The 19,417-nt window shown below is 47.2% G+C and overlaps 1 protein-coding gene across 2 annotated transcripts in view; it reads left to right on the forward strand.

Annotated features, from left to right (window-relative positions):
- Window positions 1–19,417, forward strand: part of CFAP46 (cilia and flagella associated protein 46) — a 351,236-nt gene that overhangs the window by 175,738 nt on the left and 156,081 nt on the right. For both annotated transcript variants that reach the window (XM_088476936.1, XM_088476935.1), the window contains 2 exons: window positions 802–967; window positions 16,378–16,471. In XM_088476936.1, coding sequence (XP_088333062.1) covers window positions 802–967; window positions 16,378–16,471 — 260 coding nt within the window. The remainder of the gene's footprint in view (window positions 1–801; window positions 968–16,377; window positions 16,472–19,417) is intronic.

Genomic DNA, 19,417 nt, shown 5'->3' on the forward strand with positions numbered 1-19,417 from the left:
TAGTAAAGGATGCATATGTACTAGTAATTGGTCTATATTAGAGATCCGACTAGTTCGTGAAATATTCCTACACGACTTAAGGCCCCCATACATGGTGCGATATGCACCTTGCAATGCGACTTGCAATCCAATGGCCGACATATCGGGCGGTCCCCACACACGGAGCGATTGTGTGGTCGACCGCCCGATATGCCGGCACCCCCCCCCCCCCCACCCGCATAGCGCTGCATGGGATCATACATCGCATCCCCAGATCAAGTGAACATGCAGTAAGATCTGGATGTGCGATGTACGACCGCACGGGAGCGTGCACTGGCCGATATCATGTCCACACACTGTACGATATAGTAGCAATATCGTATCAATCCTTCGGATCGGCTACTCTATTGCACCGTGTAATGGGGGCCTTTACGCCACTGTTCACTTAGTTACAGTATTGCCCCTAACCTAATAATTCTTCTGCCAGAATCCCCTATACCAATCGGTATCTTTAGCTGCCTACAGTCTGCTATTTTAAGTTTTAACCCTCCTCACCCAGGGCTTTATCTTACAATGTTGGCTTTGAACTGTTCATGGTTATAATTGCTAGTCAGGTACTGTTTTAGCGAACACATGAGGTGATATAGCCTGACGACCCCTGGCAAGGAGATTTAATAACTGCTAGTTGGGGGAAACGGGATGTTGGATCAAAATATTCCTTTAGGTGGATTACCATTTAACCATAGTTTCATGCATGAAATTTGACAGTATATTGTGCATTTATTGTGGTTTGTGGCTCATTCTGTTATCCTCCATCTGTAGATTTGGTGGTGAAGCTGGCAGCCCCGCTCTAACATTACAGGCAGCAAAACATTTCTGGTATGCGTGCTCTGCGCTGATACAGACAGCTAAAGAACGAGCACTACTAAAGGATTCTATTGTTTGTGTTATCAAATCTCTTACTGAGGCTGACATCAAACATAAACAGGTACAAAGTCACAGGTTCATTTATAACAGCATCTCTGTTGTATTGATATAAATCTCTATTACTAGTACTAAATGCTGTATTCTTATCCAGGTAACAGTATAAGTGACATTCTCTATTTACAGCATTATATAGATCACTGTATAATACACAAGTGAGGGTAATGTATGTACAATATATCATGGGTGCTTAGTGTAGTCACATAACTGCCAATGAAGAAAGAATACACGTAGATAAGTTACAGAAGTTCACTTTTTGTAGTGGGGATGGAACACCTAAGATCATTTCTAAAATCTTAATATAAAAAATGGGCAGGTGCATTCTTCTTTATAATACTTAAGTAGTTTTGAAGACTTGAAACGTTTGTATATTTTATCATGCCTCTTGCCATTTAATTAAATTAATTTTCTATATGTCTTTGCTTAGTTCTGTATTTTTTTTATAAGAAAGGGCAAATCTGTCACAGAGATGCACTGTTTATTTATTAAGTTATTTATTTAGCGCACACATATTCGACAACGCTTTACAGGTAATATGTAGTGATTCACATAAGTCCCTGACCGAGTGAAGCTTACAGTCTGTATTCCCTATGACATGGACTCGCATACACTTTGGTTCATTTTTGCCAGAAGCCAATTAACCTACCAATCGGTTTCCTCCCACAATTCAGAAACTTGAGTACCGGGAAGGAACCCACACAAATACCAGGACAACATACAAACTCCACACTATAGGGCCCTGGATGGAATCAAACCCATGATATTAGTGCTGTAAGGCAACAAAGCTAACCATTGTGCCTCCATGCTGACCCTGTGCTACCTCTCTGTGCTCGCGGGAGGGTTGTATGGGGATAGAGAAAAAGAGGGGAGGAGAGCGCAAGTCAGTGGTTGGTAATTTAATGTTGATTACATAAAAACAATAATGTAACATGTAAATAATCGAAAAACACAATGATATCATAATGTGGAAGGACATATGTAATAATCTTGCCACTTGCCAGCTGACAACAAGGCAACAATACACAATAAAAAAGAACTTGTGATTTGTCTACATAAAGTCCAGTGCACTCTCCTCTCCTCTTTGTCTTTTGCCATTTCTTTTATTGAGGTCCAGTTCCCCATTATTTGGTGAGCGGCATTTGGATTGATCCCAAAGTTCACTTCAAATAAAAGCACCCGACATCATGTATGGGGCTAGTTGATGGAGTAGTGATTACTCTTGTTAGGATCCCCATCCAAGAATTTATTATATTCACTACTGTAGGTGTATTATGGAGAAGAGAGGAATAAATAGAAAATATTAGGTAACGCTCATGACAAATGGATTTATTAAAGGTCAACAGAATATAAAATAACAGACAGAAAAATGCACAATCACATGACATTAGTAAACATCAAAGAAAAGAACTATGGAAAGAAAATAGGATAGTAGGGAGAAGAAAGGGAAAGGAGACGGTGTGGCTAGACCCGTCAAAGAAAGAGTGGGAGAGGGAAAGGTAGGAGGAGAGAATTAAGAGAAGGGAAAACTAGCAGGGAAGAAGGATAGCCTAGGGCCCCAGATCTTGTCAAAGTATGTAGAGGAGTTCCTGAGAATGCTGGTCATAAACTCCAGGCGGTGACCATGCCATACCCTGCTAATAATGGAAGGGATGGCTGCAAGCTTACAGGTGGCACCTGAGAGAATATGCCTAATAAATTTATTTTGGCGGTGGGATGGCCAGGGGTAAAAGAAAAAAATGTAGCACGCTCCCGAATCTCTGCCCAGTCATCAGAGTTAATGTCTCGCCCAAGTCCCGCTTCCAGGCCAGTTCGTGTGGGTCCTGTATAGTTGTTGAGACAAGAGTAAGCACGGAGTACAATGTAGAAATCAGCCCTGACGTAAGCATAACGAATGTAAGATGGCTTATAGCGGGTAAGTTCCCACCGACCAATGGGAGTCTCAGATGTTGCAAACAAGTAAGCTTTTATTCCAGACTTGAAAAGGCATAGCCAGTGTAATGACTTCTTACTCAAGGCAAACAGCAGTTCAGGAACAACAATTCAACTTACGTATGACAGCAGTTCAAACAAGCAGAGTATTCACATCAAAGTCAGGGTTCAGGTTGTCCAGCATAGAGAGGGCTGCCGAAGGTGCAACCTCACCCTCATATTCCCCCTGCCTAACTCTTCTAACCAGGTTTTTATACCTTAGCTGGTCTTAATTGAGAAAATGATGTGGTTCCTCCCTGGCTACTGGAGGTTAACCCTTTCCTCAGAATGTGGGAGAGACCCATTCTGCCACATGGCTCTTAACTTTGTGAAAATGTCGTAATTGTAAATATTGGTAAAAGTTTTAGAGGCGATGTGGAACTTAGATTGGACAGGGGAAAGGAGGTGTTTTGGGACAAATCATTTAGGTATCTAATACCACTTTTCAGCCAAGGGGAAAATGCTGATGGGACAAGACCATGAAGGAATTCCGGAAAGTTGGATAACAGGATTATTGGGGTGGAAATGGAGAAAGACCATATTTACGGGGAGAAACTATGGGGTGATTATGAACCTTTTTCGTCCATCGAGCCCGTGGGAGCCGGAGTAGGGAAGCAGGAGAGAGCAGCCCCTGACCTTCAGCCTCAAGATAAACCAATACTCTGCAGGAACCTGGGCTATTCCATAGAATGCCTGGAGCAAGCTGCACAGACTGATAGCTTTTAAAATTACAGATACCCAGACCACTTCCCTAAGTGGGTCTCTGTAGAACTAGGAGTTGCACCTGAGGACGCCTGCCTGCCCAAATAAATCGATAGGTATTGAATTTAAGAAATCTGAAACCGTAACGGGGGACATGGATAGAAAGGGTCTGAAAGAGAAATAAAAATCTGGGTAGTATAGTCATTTTGATAGCGTTGATTCCACCTATCCAGGATATAAAATGGTATATCCACAAAGCAAGATCTGACTTAATTTGGGAAAGTACGCAAGGAAAATTAGCCTGAAAAAGTTGATGATAACATTTGGTTATAAATATTCGTAAATATTTTATCTTCTGGAGTTGCCGATTGAATGGGAGAAGACGATCTAAAGTGGTCTTATCTATCTGTGAACCATAACAGTCCAGAACTTCTGTTTTTTCGAGATTATATATATATCCTGAGAAATTACCATACAAGTCAAGTTCAGTGGTGGGGTGGAGTGAGTGGACATGATTTCTGATGGATAACAATACGTCATCTGCATATAATGCCAATTTACTTTCTTTGGATCCGACAAATGTATGGTTATATTTATAACTCTCTAACAATGTGAGGTATACCCTAATATAGATGACATACACTGAAGTGCCAAAAGTCATGAGATAACAGTATGTAAAGGTAATGGTAGGTGGTGTCACCGTACCGTGGAAACTTAGATATGCCCAGACATCCATCATTTGTAATCTGACATCTCTTGAGTCAGTTTGAACACAGTATAGGCTGCTCATGGAAAGGCGACATGAATTATCAGAGTTCGAACGGCGCATGATAGGAGGTGCCCGATGGATGGGACATTCCTTTTCCAAAGTTGTGTGGACAATCAACATCTATCTACAGTGTCACGTGTGTACCGGGAATATCTCATAGAAGGCATTACCACCCACCATTGACAGAGTAGTGGCTGACCAGCTGTGTCTGGCCAGAATTGTCCTGTTACGAATCTCACACGGAGATGAAACCGCAGGACTGTTGACCAAGGACTATACAGGATAATGAGGTGGCAGTCCTTCCACCACTGGAGCTAGCTGGAGCGAGCCTGCAGAAAGTTGGCACAACACAGTGAGAACACAAGCAGCGGCTTGTCACTATGGTCTGAGGAATGTCTTGGGACTGTAGTGCAGCTGGAATGCTATACAAGGGATGACTAGACACGAGGTAAAAGCTCCAAGACTGGCAAGACTGGACTGACAAGGACAAGACAGCCAAGACTGGATTGGCACGGACAAGACTGACAAAACAAGATACACATACTGTAAAACTGGATACAGACAGGGACTAGACCGTGCAGCCTGGAGGTACGACTTGAGACTGGATGAAGCGGCCTTGAGGGACTTGGTGTGACAAGAACTAGATGGTGCAGCCTTGAGGGCTTGATTCAGACCCATTCACTAGGATGCCGTCAGCAGCCGGAGTATGCAAATCCCGCGATCGCTAGCAAGACATTAGCACGCCCACTACATCTTGCCGTGTGATCGCGGTATGTATTTAGATGCCCACCAGCCTGACACAAGACACCCACTTTCCCTTAGTAACATACGTCATTTCCAGGAAGTGTATTAAACAATCGGTAACATCAGACCCATACGCAGCACTTGTGGCTGACCGTACCCTACCGCAAGCACTGTGAGTGCTGCTGTGTTTAATTCAGCCATGTGCCGTGCATGCTGACGTTGCGTCTTAATTATGCACACCCCTGAAACGGCATTCAGATGCACAGACGCCCGCATGCGCACCACCACACACCCGTTACCATCGACCAACCCCTGTCACCACCCACAAACAGCTTGTTCTGTCACTCATGCTTGCGGAGTGTATATGTATAGGGTGTGAAGGCTTCCCGATCGCATGGACTAGTTCACGCACTGCGTCTTGTACGCATGAGCAGATTGCAAACATTGGCAGGCTACGTGCAAACGCAGCCTAGCGAACGGATCTGAATCAAGCCCTGAGTGCGACTTGAGACAGGACAAAGCAGCCTTGAGGGCCGTGTAGAGACAAGCATTAGACAGTGCAGCCTTGAGGGCTGAGTACGACTGAGACAAGACGTAGCGGCCTTGAGGGCCGTGACGTGACTGGAACAAGGCCGTGACGTGGCTGGAACAAAACCGTGGAGCAGGAACCAGACAGCAGACAGGTGTACTCAGACGCAGCAGAAACACAAACTGGAGTCAGCGAGGTGGAGAACACTGCTGGTAGAATAGCTGGGAATTAACCAACACAACTAGACAAAACTGTGGTAATCATACAGCAGGCCTGCATACTGACAGGATCAGGATACAAGAACAGTTGAACTAGGTAGACCGGCAGGAACTCTGGTAACTGTGAACAGAGCCACATACACTGGTAGTCACAGTATAACCGGCACTGAGTGCAGGGCTGGCTGTAACTTAAGAGGTGCAGGGTCCAATCAGAGCCATTTCCTGCTGAGAGCTTTTCCTAATCACAGGCTAGTGTGCACCTGAGCTCTGCACAGAGACAGGCAAGAGTGACAGGCTATGAGCTGTACACAGACATGATTTCCAGCTGCCTGCAACAGCCGGTACAAGGAGCAGACATGATGCAGTATCCCAGTCACAACTACGGCTGGGACCTGCCACCGGGATGATCCGCTACCCGCGGATCCTAACTTGTCCGGAGTAACAGACAAGCGGCACTGTCATAAAATCTCATCCACATTCAATGCAGGAGGTACCAAATGCGGGATTTAGTTAAAATGCAGGCAATCTGCATGCCGGTTGACAAAATCCCAGAGCTGGAATCCTGAACTAGGGACAAAACACAGGCGCCAGAATCCTGACAAGAGGGGATATGCCGATGCCGGGATCCTGACAGCCGGCTTGCCCAAGGTTCCAAGGTTTTCAGAATTGGTTTGAGGAGCATTCAGGAGAGTTCCTACAAATGGTGTGGCCACCACGTTTGCTTGACATGAACCCAATCGAGCATTTATGGGATGTGGTAGAGAGGTCCATTTGCACCCAAGATCCTGCACCTACAAATATCAGGGAGCTTTGGGAAGCTATCCAGATGGCAGAGGTCAACATCTCACTAGAAGTCTTCCGTCCACTTGTGGAATCAGTGCCACGTGGAGTTGCTTCAGTTTGCCAGGCTAGAGGGGATCCTACATGATATTAGGCATCTATCCCATGACTTTTGGCATTCAGTGTGGATGGTGTATACTGGGGCGTAGCTGGAGGGGTGGTCAGGCGAGTGATGTTCCCCAGGTGACAGATAGAGGGAGATGTAAGCAAGGGATCTGGTTTTACAGCTGCGATGCCAGAGAACAGTGAAGAGATGGGTCATTCTAAAGTCATACCTACCCAGTGGTCACACTCTGCAGCAACAAGCTGCACGGCTGCTCTCTCATCTGCCTGTCTGTGTATGGCCCTGCCTCCTCCTCACTCACAGTAGTAGCCGCAGAGGGAGCTGCCTGACAGACAACTGCTTCTTTCCCTGTGCACTGCTGCGTGACTGTTACAGGAGAGATACAGATTCAACAGAAGAGATCCCCAACAGGTAAGCTAGGGTAATGGGGGGGGGTCTAGTTTATGGTAGGTAATATTAAGAATAAGGGGTTAATGATTTAATGGTGTTGAATAGGACTAAGGTATTTGTTATGAGACTGGGGGATGTAATTAGGAGTTTAATGCTGTCTGGTCTGTAGTATAGGGCAGTTTCTAATGCTGTCTGTATTATATGGCAGTCACTAATGCTGTCTGTAGTATATGGCGGTCACTAATGCTGTCTGTAGTACATGGAGATCTCTAATGTTGTCTGTAGTATATGACCGTTGCTAATGCTGTCTTTATAATATGGCGGTTGCAAATGTCTGTAGGGGATGTTGTTATTAGACCAGCGGCCGCGATACCACCAGTCTCAATCCTGACGCTGAAAGTCTGACACAGGACTTAAGATAGGCTTCGAAATACCGTCACCTATCTTAATCCTGACACCAGAACACAGAAGGACGCCAGCCCTAACAAGGTAAGTCTGGGGCGTCCTTAGTGTTAGCCGTGGGGGGGGGGGGAGGATTAGGTTTAGGTAGCATAGCAGGGTTAGTGTTAGGTTTTGGGGGGGGGGGTTAGGGTTAGACACCCCTAGGGGGGGAGGGTTAGGTGAAGGCACCACTGGGAGGGTTAGGTTTAGGCACGAGGGGGGGAGACTTAGGTTTAGGCACTAATGGGGAGGGTTAGGGGAGAAGGGGGGAGGGTAAGTATACGTACACGACACCTTTCGGGATACCAACCATTGGGATTCCGATGTCTGTATTTTGACAGGAGGCATCCCGACAGCCGGCATTACATAGAGATTCCGTCTGTAGTATATCGTGGTCACTAATGCTGTCTGCAGTATACTGTATGGTAGTCACTAATGCTGTCTGTAGTATATGGTGGTCACTGATGCTTTCTGTATTATATGGTTGTAAAATAGGTCAAGGATGGCTACTAGTCAATGGGATTAGGGAAGGGGGTGTATCAGGTGACAGGAAGGTTAGTGTACATACGCCTCATCTACTGCAGAGAGGGAGAAGCCCATAAATGCTGTTTAGAATACAAAAGTTTAAGATATCTCTGCAAATTCCTGTAAATAATGTCTGAATAATCTGTAGGTTCTCATCATTACTTTAGTGTTCATTACAAAAATCTGTATGTTTTAATGAATATCTCATCAACTACTTCAAATTAATATTGATATTAGAAATCACCTTTTTGAACCTCATAAGGTACAGTCCATTTAATAACGATAGAATGCTACGTATACACAAAAGTTAACAACTTTGTAGGAAAATAAATTGAGGACAAAACATACTGTACTCATAATTCGGGCATATTTCCCCTCTTTATATTTTATTAACTTATGAATTTATTTCTTGTGCCAACATTTTTTAAAGGGAATGATATTGATTTTTATGGCAATGGACTGTTGGCTCTTCATGCAGAGAAAAGTGGTTTACTTAAATTAAATGTTATGATGTAAGCTGGGGTGAATCTCTGTAGTGTGTATATATATATATATAAATATATATATATATATATATATATATATATACACTGTGGAACATATTTGAACAGTCAGACATTTCTTATGGTTCTCAAACCCTTATTGAGTTAGTTTCTAATATGATCTGCCAGCCTTTTGTTGACCGATCATACTTGGGGGCATATTTTATTATCCGAAATTGACTCTGATAATTACTTCTTATCACTGTTTATAGCTGCAATACAAAATTAAGGATTACCAGCAGTGGTGGCTCCAGAGGTGGGGCTGCAGTGCAGTCCAAAATTCAAACAGGGGAACCACACCAACTGCCAGTGAGTCCCGGCCGGCGATGTTTGGCAGCAATTGGGGTGGCAGTTGGTGTAGCTCCCCTATTTGAAATTTTGGACTGCGCTGCAGTTCCACCTCTTGAGCCGCCAGGATGTATAAAAAAAAAAAACATGCAGTGACTAATGCACATGCGTTGTCATCACACTGCGCATGTGCAACCAGCCATTGTGGGGGAGGGATCCCTTGGATTGAGTGTAGCCCATAGGCTACAATGGCTAACACCATATTCAGATGGCAGTAGCTACAATACCGAGGCTAAGCTAGTAAATTTGAGCATTTAGCAGCCTCATAGAAACTATGGCGGCTGCTTTTGTGGCCAAAAATGGGTGATCGCAGAGGATATCCTGGAGAAAGTTAATATTTGCAGGTATCTCCCAGAAACGGGTGTTTTCAGGGAATATCCCAAAAATATTTTTTTCTACTTCAGGGTCCATAGGGGGTCCACAGGGTTGACCTTGGGGTATAGCTGGATCTGGATCCACGGGCACCACACAGTTAAAGCTTTGCTGCTCCCAGGATGCACTTGGGTCCGTCCTCCTCTATACCCCGCCCCGACCACAGGCACCTCAGTTTTAGTTGGTGCCCGGCCGGAGTCTGGTCACCCTGCGCGGTGGGGCTGCATAAGCAGCCCCTAAGCTTTATTTTTATTTTTAAAAGATTTTATTTCTTTATTTTTTACTATCTTCAGAGCGGCAGCATAAGACTGTCCATCTGGACGTCTATGCTGCCGCTCCAACAGCCCCGCTGGCGCTGCGACGCCAGTACTGATCTGGGGATCGCAGCGGGACCCCGGAGTCAGTACTAGCGTGGCTCCGGAAGCTCCCACTTACTGCTGCCGGATTCCACGGGGCCAGGTAAGCGCTGCACGCGAGGAACAAATGCAGTCTTTCAGCCGCCGGTCTCAGGGGACAGACCGGCGGCGCTAGTAGCGGCGGCGGGCTCCCCCACTCTGGAATACCCCGCGTGTCTGCTGGCCTCCAGGCTGTAAGTACCGGCGGGGAACCGGCTTCCCTGGGGGTTTAATACTAGCAGGGGAGGCAGCCTTCCCTGCTTTAGCGCTCCTCCCCTCAGCCCAGCGCGCCTTCTCTCATGTGTGCTGGCGTCGCTGGGCTGTTATCTCCTGGCCACTCCTCCTCAGTGCTCTCCGGCAGCCATATTCCAGGCAGCATCGCAGAGCTCCCAGGCGGATTCAGTGGACCGGTTCCCCTACGTACCTCCCCCCCTGCAAAGGACAGCGTTCGCAGCGCTATAGCCCTCCCAGACACTGAATCTGGGAGGTTGATTGTAGCTGAAGGTGCAGTGAGTATACTTCCTGCATGGTATGTGACTTTTGCTAGTGCTGCTGTCTGTGCTTATTTCTACTTACTGTCGGCTTTTTACCTATCCCTTTCCTTCTCCTATGGCCCGCAGGTGCGTGGGGGAGGGGTGTTCTTTCTGTGTACCTCACTTATATAGATCTACGTATTTGTGAGGTCCGTCACATACAGTGGTGTGCTACTCAGTACCAGATTGTGGGCTGTTTGTGTTGCATACTTGGGAGTGCGTGGGTGTTATACGCGTTACCTCTTTTCGATGATACATTTTTTATTGCAAAAGTTTTGTGTCATATCTGATGAGGAGAATGAGCGCTCCGTGGCTCCTGTGTTGTTTTCCTGCTGACGCTGTTCGGCAGGGGTTGACGGGGCGGATTTGTCTCAGGACGGTCTGTGCGGGCGGTGCCAGCTGGTACCTGGTCCCTCTAAACCCCCAGTGGCGCAGGATCCTCCGTGGGCGATGTTTACACAAGTGCTGGCGTCGATCACGGACCGGCTGGCGGTCCCGACTGCGGTCCCTTCTAGGGCGTTGCCCCAGCCTACCATCCCCCATTCCCCAGGCGTAACGCGTCTGGTGCAGTCTCCTCCCGGGTCTCACACTGTGGGTCCTTATGCGGGTTTGCCTGTATACGTGTAATCTCCCACGGTACCGCAGCAGTCGATGGTACCGTTTCAGGGGTATCCTCAAACGGTACCCCCTCCCTGGGTGGATGTCCTCTCCAGCTCTGTTCAGAGCCTGGCGGCTTCATCATCGGGTTTTCAAACTATGTTGCACAGTGATTTGCCAAGCGACCTGTTCCTGCTTCATTGGCGGCACAGTTTACGGACACGGACGTGTCTTCGGATGACGGGGAGATCCATGAAGACTCTGACTCGGGTGCTGGGGCCCAGGAGGTGGAGGCTAAGTCCGCCATTAATGTACCGGCATTGGTTAGGGCGGTGCGGGCCATCCTTCATATTGAGGAAGATGCGCCGGCTCCCAGGTCGAAGTACCCTAATTTTAAGAAGGCCAAAGTAGCTTCGACGGTTTTTCCCCTGTCCGACCAGTTAACGGATCATATGACAGGGGCCTGGCAGTTGCCCAGCAAGAGGTTCCAACCGCAGAAACGGTTGGCTTCAAACTATCCTTTTCCTGAGGCTCATTGCACGAAGTGGGAAACTCCGCTTGCCGTGGATTCCCACGTTACCCGCTTAATTAAAAGCGCTACGCTGCCTTTGCCGTCGATCTCGTCCCTGAAAGATCCCACGGACAGGAAAGTGGAGACTTGTTTAAAGTCTATCTACTCTCTCTCGGGGGCGGTTGACCGTCCGTCCATGGCCATCTCTTGGGTGGCTAAGGCCATCGAGAGCTGGGCCAACGCTTTGGAGGATACCTTTCCGGAAGATGCTCTGGAGATCCAGAGAGCGTTGATAGGACAAATGAGGGATGCGGCTTCCTACATTGGGGAAGCATCGTTAGATGCAAGCCTGCTGACCTCTCGGGTGTCGGCTGCAGCTGTGTCGACGCGTCGATCCTTGTGGCTGAGGTCTTGGAGAGCTGACGCAGACTCCAAAAAGGGACTGGAGACTAAATCAGCCTTCCTCCCTTCGGCTTCTGCACCTACAAGGTACGGAGCTCTTCCTTTCGGTCCTTTCGGGTTCAGGGCAAGGCCAAAGGTCAGTCCTTCCCGAGGCAGTCGGCGACCAAGGCCGCTTCTAAGCCCAAGAAGCAGGCCTGGAGTGCCAGGCGCCCTTCTTCCAAGCAGGCGCCCTTCTTCCAAGCACCTTCTGCCTGATGGGACGGGCCTCCCTCTGGGGGACCCCAGAGTGGGAGGCCGACTTCTTCTATTTACCCAGTGCTGGCACAATACCACCACGGATGCCTGGGTTCGAGAAGTGGTCTCCCAGGGGTACGCCCTGTCTTTTCGGCACAGACCGCCCCACCAGTTTTTCTGCACGAGTCCTTCTCAGGATATGACCAAGACTTTACAGATTCAGGAAGCTGTAGAGTCCTTGCTGAAAGCAGGGGTCATTGTTCCCGTTCCGCAATTACAACGAGGAACGGGGTACTATTCTTCTCTGTTTCTGGTGCAGAAACCCAATGGTTCTCATCGCCCTATCCTCAACTTGAAGTCTCTGAACAAATTCCTCAGAGTTCCCAAGTTCAGGATGGAAACGATACGTTCCATCATTCTGGCAATGGAACCGGGGGATTACACGGTGTCCCTGGATATCCAGGACGCCTACCTCCATGTTCCGATAGCACCTTCGCACCAGCGGTATCTGAGGTTCGCTATCCTTCAACATCATTTTCAGTTCCGGGCGCTACCCATTGGCCTCTCCACGGCACCGAGGGTGTTCACGAAGATTATGGCGGTCATGGCCGCACATCTTCGGAACCAGAATGTACGGCTGCTGCCGTATCTGGACGACCTCCTGTTGCTGGCGAGCTCCCCGGAGGTACTGCTTCAACATCTCCACCTGACGATCGCTTGCCTGCAAGCGCACGGGTGGCTGATAAATTGGAAAAAGTCCTCCCTGATTCCATCACAGCGGATGGTTCACTTGGGAGCCCTGCTAGATTCTCATCAGCAACGGATTTTCCTGACTCCGGAGAAGGTCTCCTCCCTGCAGCTGCGGATACACAGTTGCCTTAGCAGTTGCCACCTGTCGGTCCATTCGGCTGTGAGAGTTCTGGGGTCCATGGTGTCGACATTCGACATGGTGGAATTTGCCCAGTTCCATTCCCGGCCCCTGCAGGGGCTGATTCTATCGGAATGGAACGGGTTACCTCACCGGATCCGCTCTCAGATGCTGGTGTTGTCCCCGGAGGTTCGTCAGTCTTTGGCTTGGTGGCTTCAGACAGCGCATCTGGTCGAGGGGCACCCCTTTTGGATCCCGGACTGGGTCCTGCTCACAACTGATGCCAGTCTCCGGGGTTGGGGGGCAGTGACTGGCTCATTATCGCTTCAGGGTCGTTGGTCCGCGGAAGAAGCACTTCTCCCCATCAACATCCTGGAACTGCGGGCAGTATACAGGGCCCTGCAGTCGTCCGGCCCCGCTCTTCACGAAAGGGCGGTTCAGGTGCAGTCCGACAACGCCACCACGGTGGCGTACATCAACCACAAAGGAGGAACTCGCAGTCGGGCAGCGATGTCGGAGGTGTCTCGCATTCTTGCTTGGGCGGAGTGTCACATTCCAGCGATCTCGGCAGTCTTCATTCCCGGACTCCTCAATTGGGCGGCGGACTTCCTCAGCCGTCACGACGTGCATCCCGGGGAATGGTCGCTTCACCCGGAGGTGTTTCAGCTACTCGTGGACAGGTGGGGGCTGCCGGAGCTGGACTTGATGGCCTCCTGTCACAATCACAAGTTGCCCGTTTACGGGTCAAGGACAAGAGACGCAGGCGTCTGTCTGGTAGACGCGCTGTCGGTGAAAAGGACATTTCACCTGGCGTATCTGTTTCCTCCGATATCCCTGCTTCCTCGGGTTCTGCGGAAATTCAAGCAGGACGGCGGCACGCTCGTGCTGGTAGCTCCGGCGTGGCCCAGACGTCCTTGGTACTCCGATCTGAGGTGCCTCTCCATCGACGCTCCGTACCTTCTTCCTCAGCGTCAGGACCTTTTGTCTCAAGGGCCCTGCCTTTACCCGGATCTGGGTCGGCTGTCTTTGACGGCGTGGCTCTTGAGACAGCCGTCTTAAGGTCTCGGGGTTTCTCCAGTTCGGTCATTGGTACCATTCTTAGGGCATGCAAGCCTGCCTCCGCACGGATTTACCATAGGGTGTGGCACACTTACTTTCGGTGGTGTGAATCCAGAAGCTATGATCCTCAGGTGTTCCGGGTTTCCAGAATCTTGGAGTTCCTTCAATCAGGTTTGTACCTCGGCTTACGCCTTGCCTCTCTGAAGGTTCATGTGTCTGCTTTGTCCGTGTGGTTTCAACGACGGATTGCTACACTGACAGATGTTCACACCTTTTTCCAGGGTGTTCTCAGGATCCAGCCTCCCTTCGTGCCTCCGGTGGCTCCTTGGGACTTGGCGGTGGTACTACGGGTCTTGCAGGGTCCTCCTTTTGAGCCGCTTGAGTCGGTGGAGCTCAAGTGGCTGACGTTTAAGACTGTTTTTCTCCTGGCAATTGCTTCTGCCAGGAGGGTGTCAGAATTGGGGGCGCTTTCCTGTCGCCCTCCTTTTCTGATTTTTCACCAGGACAGAGCGGTGCTCCGCACTCGTCCTGAGTTTTTGCCCAAAGTGGTCTCAAAGTTCCACATTAATCAGGAGCTTGTTGTGCCAGCTTTTCAGTCACCTGATCTTTCAGCTGGTGAGGCTTCCTTAGATGTAGTCCGTGCACTTAGAATCTATGTGGACCGGACTGCTTCGGTTAGGAAGTCGGATTCATTGTTTGTCCTCTTCGGTTTTCACAAGAGGGGTTGGCCTGCCGACAAGCAAACGTTAGCCCGTTGGGTTCGTTCCGTTATTTGTGAAGCTTATGCACAGGAGGGTTTACCTGTGCCAGCCTCTGTTAAGGCTCATTCCACTCGTTCTGTGGGTCCCTCTTGGGCTGCTAGACGTGGCGCCTCCGCTGTTCAGCTGTGTAAGGCGGCCACTTGGTCTTCAATTCAAACGTTTTTGAGGTTCTATGCATTTGACACTTTCGCCTCTCAGGATGCATCCTTCGGGCACCGGGTGCTCCTTTCAGCACAGGAGCGTCCCCGCCCTTAGTTGAACTGCTTTGGGACATCCCCAAGGTCAACCCTGTGGACCCCCTATGGACCCTGAAGTAGAAAACAAGAGATATGGTAAGAACTTACCTTTGTTATCTCTGTTTCTACGAAGTCCATAGGGTCCACAGGGCGCACACCCTGACGCACCTGGCTTCATATGGGCTATGTGACTGGTCACCGGTTTTCCGTCTCCCATTTCTGTGAGTATGGTTTCTGGTGTGTTCCAGTCTTCCTTCTCTCTGTTTAGTCTCCTCCTCCGGCCTTGGCTGCTTACCAACTGGGGTGCCTGTGGCTCGGGGGCGGAGTATAGAGGACGGACCCAAGTGCATCCTGGGAGCAGCAAAGCTTTAACTGCGTGGTGCCCGTGGATCCGGATCCAGCTATACCCCAAGGTCAACCCTGTGGACCCTATGGACTTCGTAGAAACAGAGATAACAAAGGTAAGTTCTTACCATATCTCTTGTTTTTTTATAAATATGTCCCTTGGAGTCGTAGTTCAGCAAGAAGATGAAACATAAATTAGCTGTTCATCTTAACCCCACAATACTCATGGTAAGTCAGTTTAATATGTTTTTCTGCAGAAGTAAATGTCATTTAAAAAGTTGCCTACAAAGGAACATTGGTGAATGAAATTTATTTATTTCATTTATTGTACTTTGAAAAAAAAAAAACTTATTATTTTTAACCATTTCTAAAGAAAAAACTTTCTTTAAGTAAGGTGAGCCTTGTTCACAGAGCTTACAGTCAACTCAATGATTCATTTAGTGATTAAGGGGCGGAGTCGCATGCAAGCCCGCATGCGTGGTAGGTGCAGCCACCTATCGCTTTTTTGCAAACCACGCATGACCTGCTGGCGACACGCGCATCTGTGAGCAGCTCCAAGCAAACTCGTATGCGTCTCAGACACTTCTCATCGACTGCTGAGTGTTTTACTGTGTGTCGTACATAAGGAAAGTGTCCCATGGGCATGTCACTGGCATGTAGCTAGTGTGGGGATCTATACTGAGTCATGCATATGGATTATACAGGTCACATCTATTGCATCTAGCCTGGAGGGTAGCTATATAAGCCACATTACTAGTGGTGATGGTTGCTCTGGCAGCCAGTGGGCTGCAGGCAGTGTGATCACATAGATGCATATAACTCAGAATACGAGCGGATAGCAGCACATGACCTACGATCGCACTAAGCATACAGAATTGTAGCTACATTATGTGAGAATCAATATCAGGCCTTAATTCATAGACATTCAGATAACGGTATTGAGAATATAAAAGTGCCCTGGGGGTATGCTAACGGGATGGACTTACATTCTGTACATTAATATTACATTTTGCTTTGCTAGGTGTCAGAACATGATACCACCGTCACGTTATGTCGCCTGTGGTCTACTATGGATGTTCTAAGCCGTTCACCGCATGCCCCAGATAATCCCCAAGGTATGTAATGAATTAGTAACAATACTTAAAAAACAGCTAGATCTGTCAGACGTTGTCCCATTTATATGTTCTCCTAAGCATAAATAAAATCACAGTTAATAATGCAGTGTACGGCCAGTTCCCCCCTGAAGGTACATCAATGCAGTGTACGGCCAGTTCCCCCCTGAAGGTACATCAATGCAGTGTACGGCCAGTTCCCCCCTGAAGGTACATCAATGCAGTGTACGGCCAGTTCCCCCCTGAAGGTACATCAATGCATTGTACGGCCAGTTCCCCCCTGAAGGTACATCAATGCATTGTACGGCCAGTTCCCCCCTGAAGGTACATCAATGCAGTGTACGGCCAGTTCCCCCCTGAAGGTACATCAATGCAGTGTACGGCCAGTTCCCCCCTGAAGGTACATCAATGCATTGTACGGCCAGTTCCCCCCTGAAGGTACATCAATGCAGTGTACGGCCAGTTCCCCCCTGAAGGTACATCAATGCAGTGTACGGCCAGTTCCCCCCTGAAGGTACATCAATGCAGTGTACGGCCAGTTCCCCCCTGAAGGTACATCAATGCAGTGTACGGCCAGTTCCCCCCTGAAGGTATTGTGTATTAGTCATTAGTGTCCAGTCTCAGCTGACATGAAGAATTGGATCTTTATATAAAATTAGTGATATATGACACATATGTGACACTGAGGGTCTGATTGGAGCTCCCCCTGTTGCACAATGAGAATGCTAACCCGAATGAAACATTTCTATTGAGAACATTTTGGACTGTTTTAGATGCCCAGCAGTGTATTTTCTCTGTTATTGTATTCAATAGGGGACAGTGTTGTGCTGGAGCAGCCTTCACTGACCCCACTCCTGTATACACATATCGTGGGCTGAGAGAGAGGTGACAGGTGGCCACTGTGTGTGAGGACAAAAAATGTTGGCCCATCTACGGGGATGAAAGGGGCGGGAGGGGTTTCTAGGTACTCAGTACTCCCCCCTGGGTGTGCCACTGAAAAGGAGGAGAACTCTTTGCTCTAGCTATTTTTCTCATTCTATAAAGTACCAGTGTGTACAGCATGAAAATCCCCATGACATCCTCTTCTCCATGTTCTGGAGACAGCATTTTATTATAAAAGAGGCCGTAACCAATAAAAGACTGAAGCTTAACAAGTTGTTTTTATAGGACATAAGAACGTTTTTTCCTATCTATTTATGCAAACATTTATTCCTTGTAATCCCAAAAATACAAAAACTTCACTAGTATTGAGACTAGAAATGGACATTAAGGTGGAGATGTATAAAAGCTTGGAGAGAGTTTAAGGGGGAGACGTATAAATCCTTGGGAGAGATAAAGTACCAACTGATCAGCTCCTAACTGTCAATTTCAATTAGCGGCAAAAACGTCCGTTTTTCGAAAAAAACAAAACAAAAAAAAAAACGGCGAAAACTGCAAACAAGCGAAAATGGAGAAAAAAATTGCGTCAAGTGTTTTAAACATTGCACGCGGTTGCAGCAGGCGGTTTTTAAAATTGCGTTTTTACGACACAAAAATATACTTGCACCCATTTTAACATACCCCCAATTTACGTGGAACAGTAATTTCCTGGAAAAAAATAGCTTTCTATAATTTTCAACGGTTTTTTTTGCGCAACTTAAAAAAAAAAATTTCTCGCTAATTTATCATTATCCAAAGGGTTCTGAAAGAAATCCCCACATTTGAGGCCAAAAATAGGGATTTAGCATTTTTTTTCTCCTGGTCTCGGATGGAGAAAACTTTTCTCCAGTTTTTTTTCTCCATTTTCGCCAGTTTGCCGTTTTCGCCTGTTTTTTGGCGAAAATATTGCAGGGTTTTTTGTGAATAACGGCTGTTTTTGCCGCTAATTGAATACGGCCCACAGCCTGTAACATGACAGAAGCTGATTGGTTGGTACTTTATCTCTCTCCAAGGTTTGATACATCTCCCCCTAAGACAGTTTTTTAGGAAGACATTTGTCAAACTTTCTAAAGAGGACAAGTTGGGGTATTATCTATAGCAACCAATAAGATAATAGCTATCATTTCTATTTAGTACATTCTATAAAATAATAGCTAGAATCTGGTTGCTATGGGAACACCTCCATTTCTCCTCTTTAGGTGGTTTTATACAAAGACATTGAGCATGTACACTGAACGATATAGTTAACGATATCGTTCAGTGATGGCACCCTCCCTCATCCTCGTACTTGCAGAACCTAACTATCGTCAGGTTGCCCTGCAGGTACGGGCGATATATACACACGATATTGAACGCGATGAACGATATAGTTATCGTTGATATCGTCCGACTTATCATCTAGTGTGTATGCAGCATTACATCAAACATTGGCTCAGCTAATTACATCCAAGGATCTCAATACTGGGCCAGAGTTTGCTTTATTGGTCATATAAGACTTTTTGAACATTTTAAAATGTAATAAAACAGCCGGTTTTCAGTCCTAGGGATATATATATATATATATGTGTGTGTGTGTGTGTGTGTATACCCCTGGGGCTGCTGCTATGGGCAACATCTCCACTTCTAAAACCCTGCACCTTAGTAAATATACCTCATAAGGTTATGCTTAGACATTACTGCTATTAGTCTGTGGGCTCCATTATGCATTGATATTCAGATTTTTAACTGAATGGCATTGTGTGTTACTTGTAAAATGTGCTGTGTGTGTTATTTTTATGGATACGTTCCATTTTCTGTATCTTTCTATATCTTTGATTAAATCTGGCATATTTTATCTGACTTGCATATGTTATTTATTCATTGTTAGTACTGTGAGATTGATTGTACTGTCTGTGTCCATCAGTTACTCTGTGTAGTTACATACAGGAACTGTAGCTCTGATTTTTCACAAAATCCCTCTCCCAGATATCTTAAAGAAAACAGCCACCCCATTTATAGCCTTGTGATTTCACATACTAAGCCATTTGACAG

This window comes from Taudactylus pleione, unplaced genomic scaffold, assembly GCF_031769625.1.
Source record: "Taudactylus pleione unplaced genomic scaffold, aTauple2 ptg000198l, whole genome shotgun sequence".
Lineage (NCBI taxonomy): Eukaryota > Metazoa > Chordata > Amphibia > Anura > Myobatrachidae > Taudactylus > Taudactylus pleione.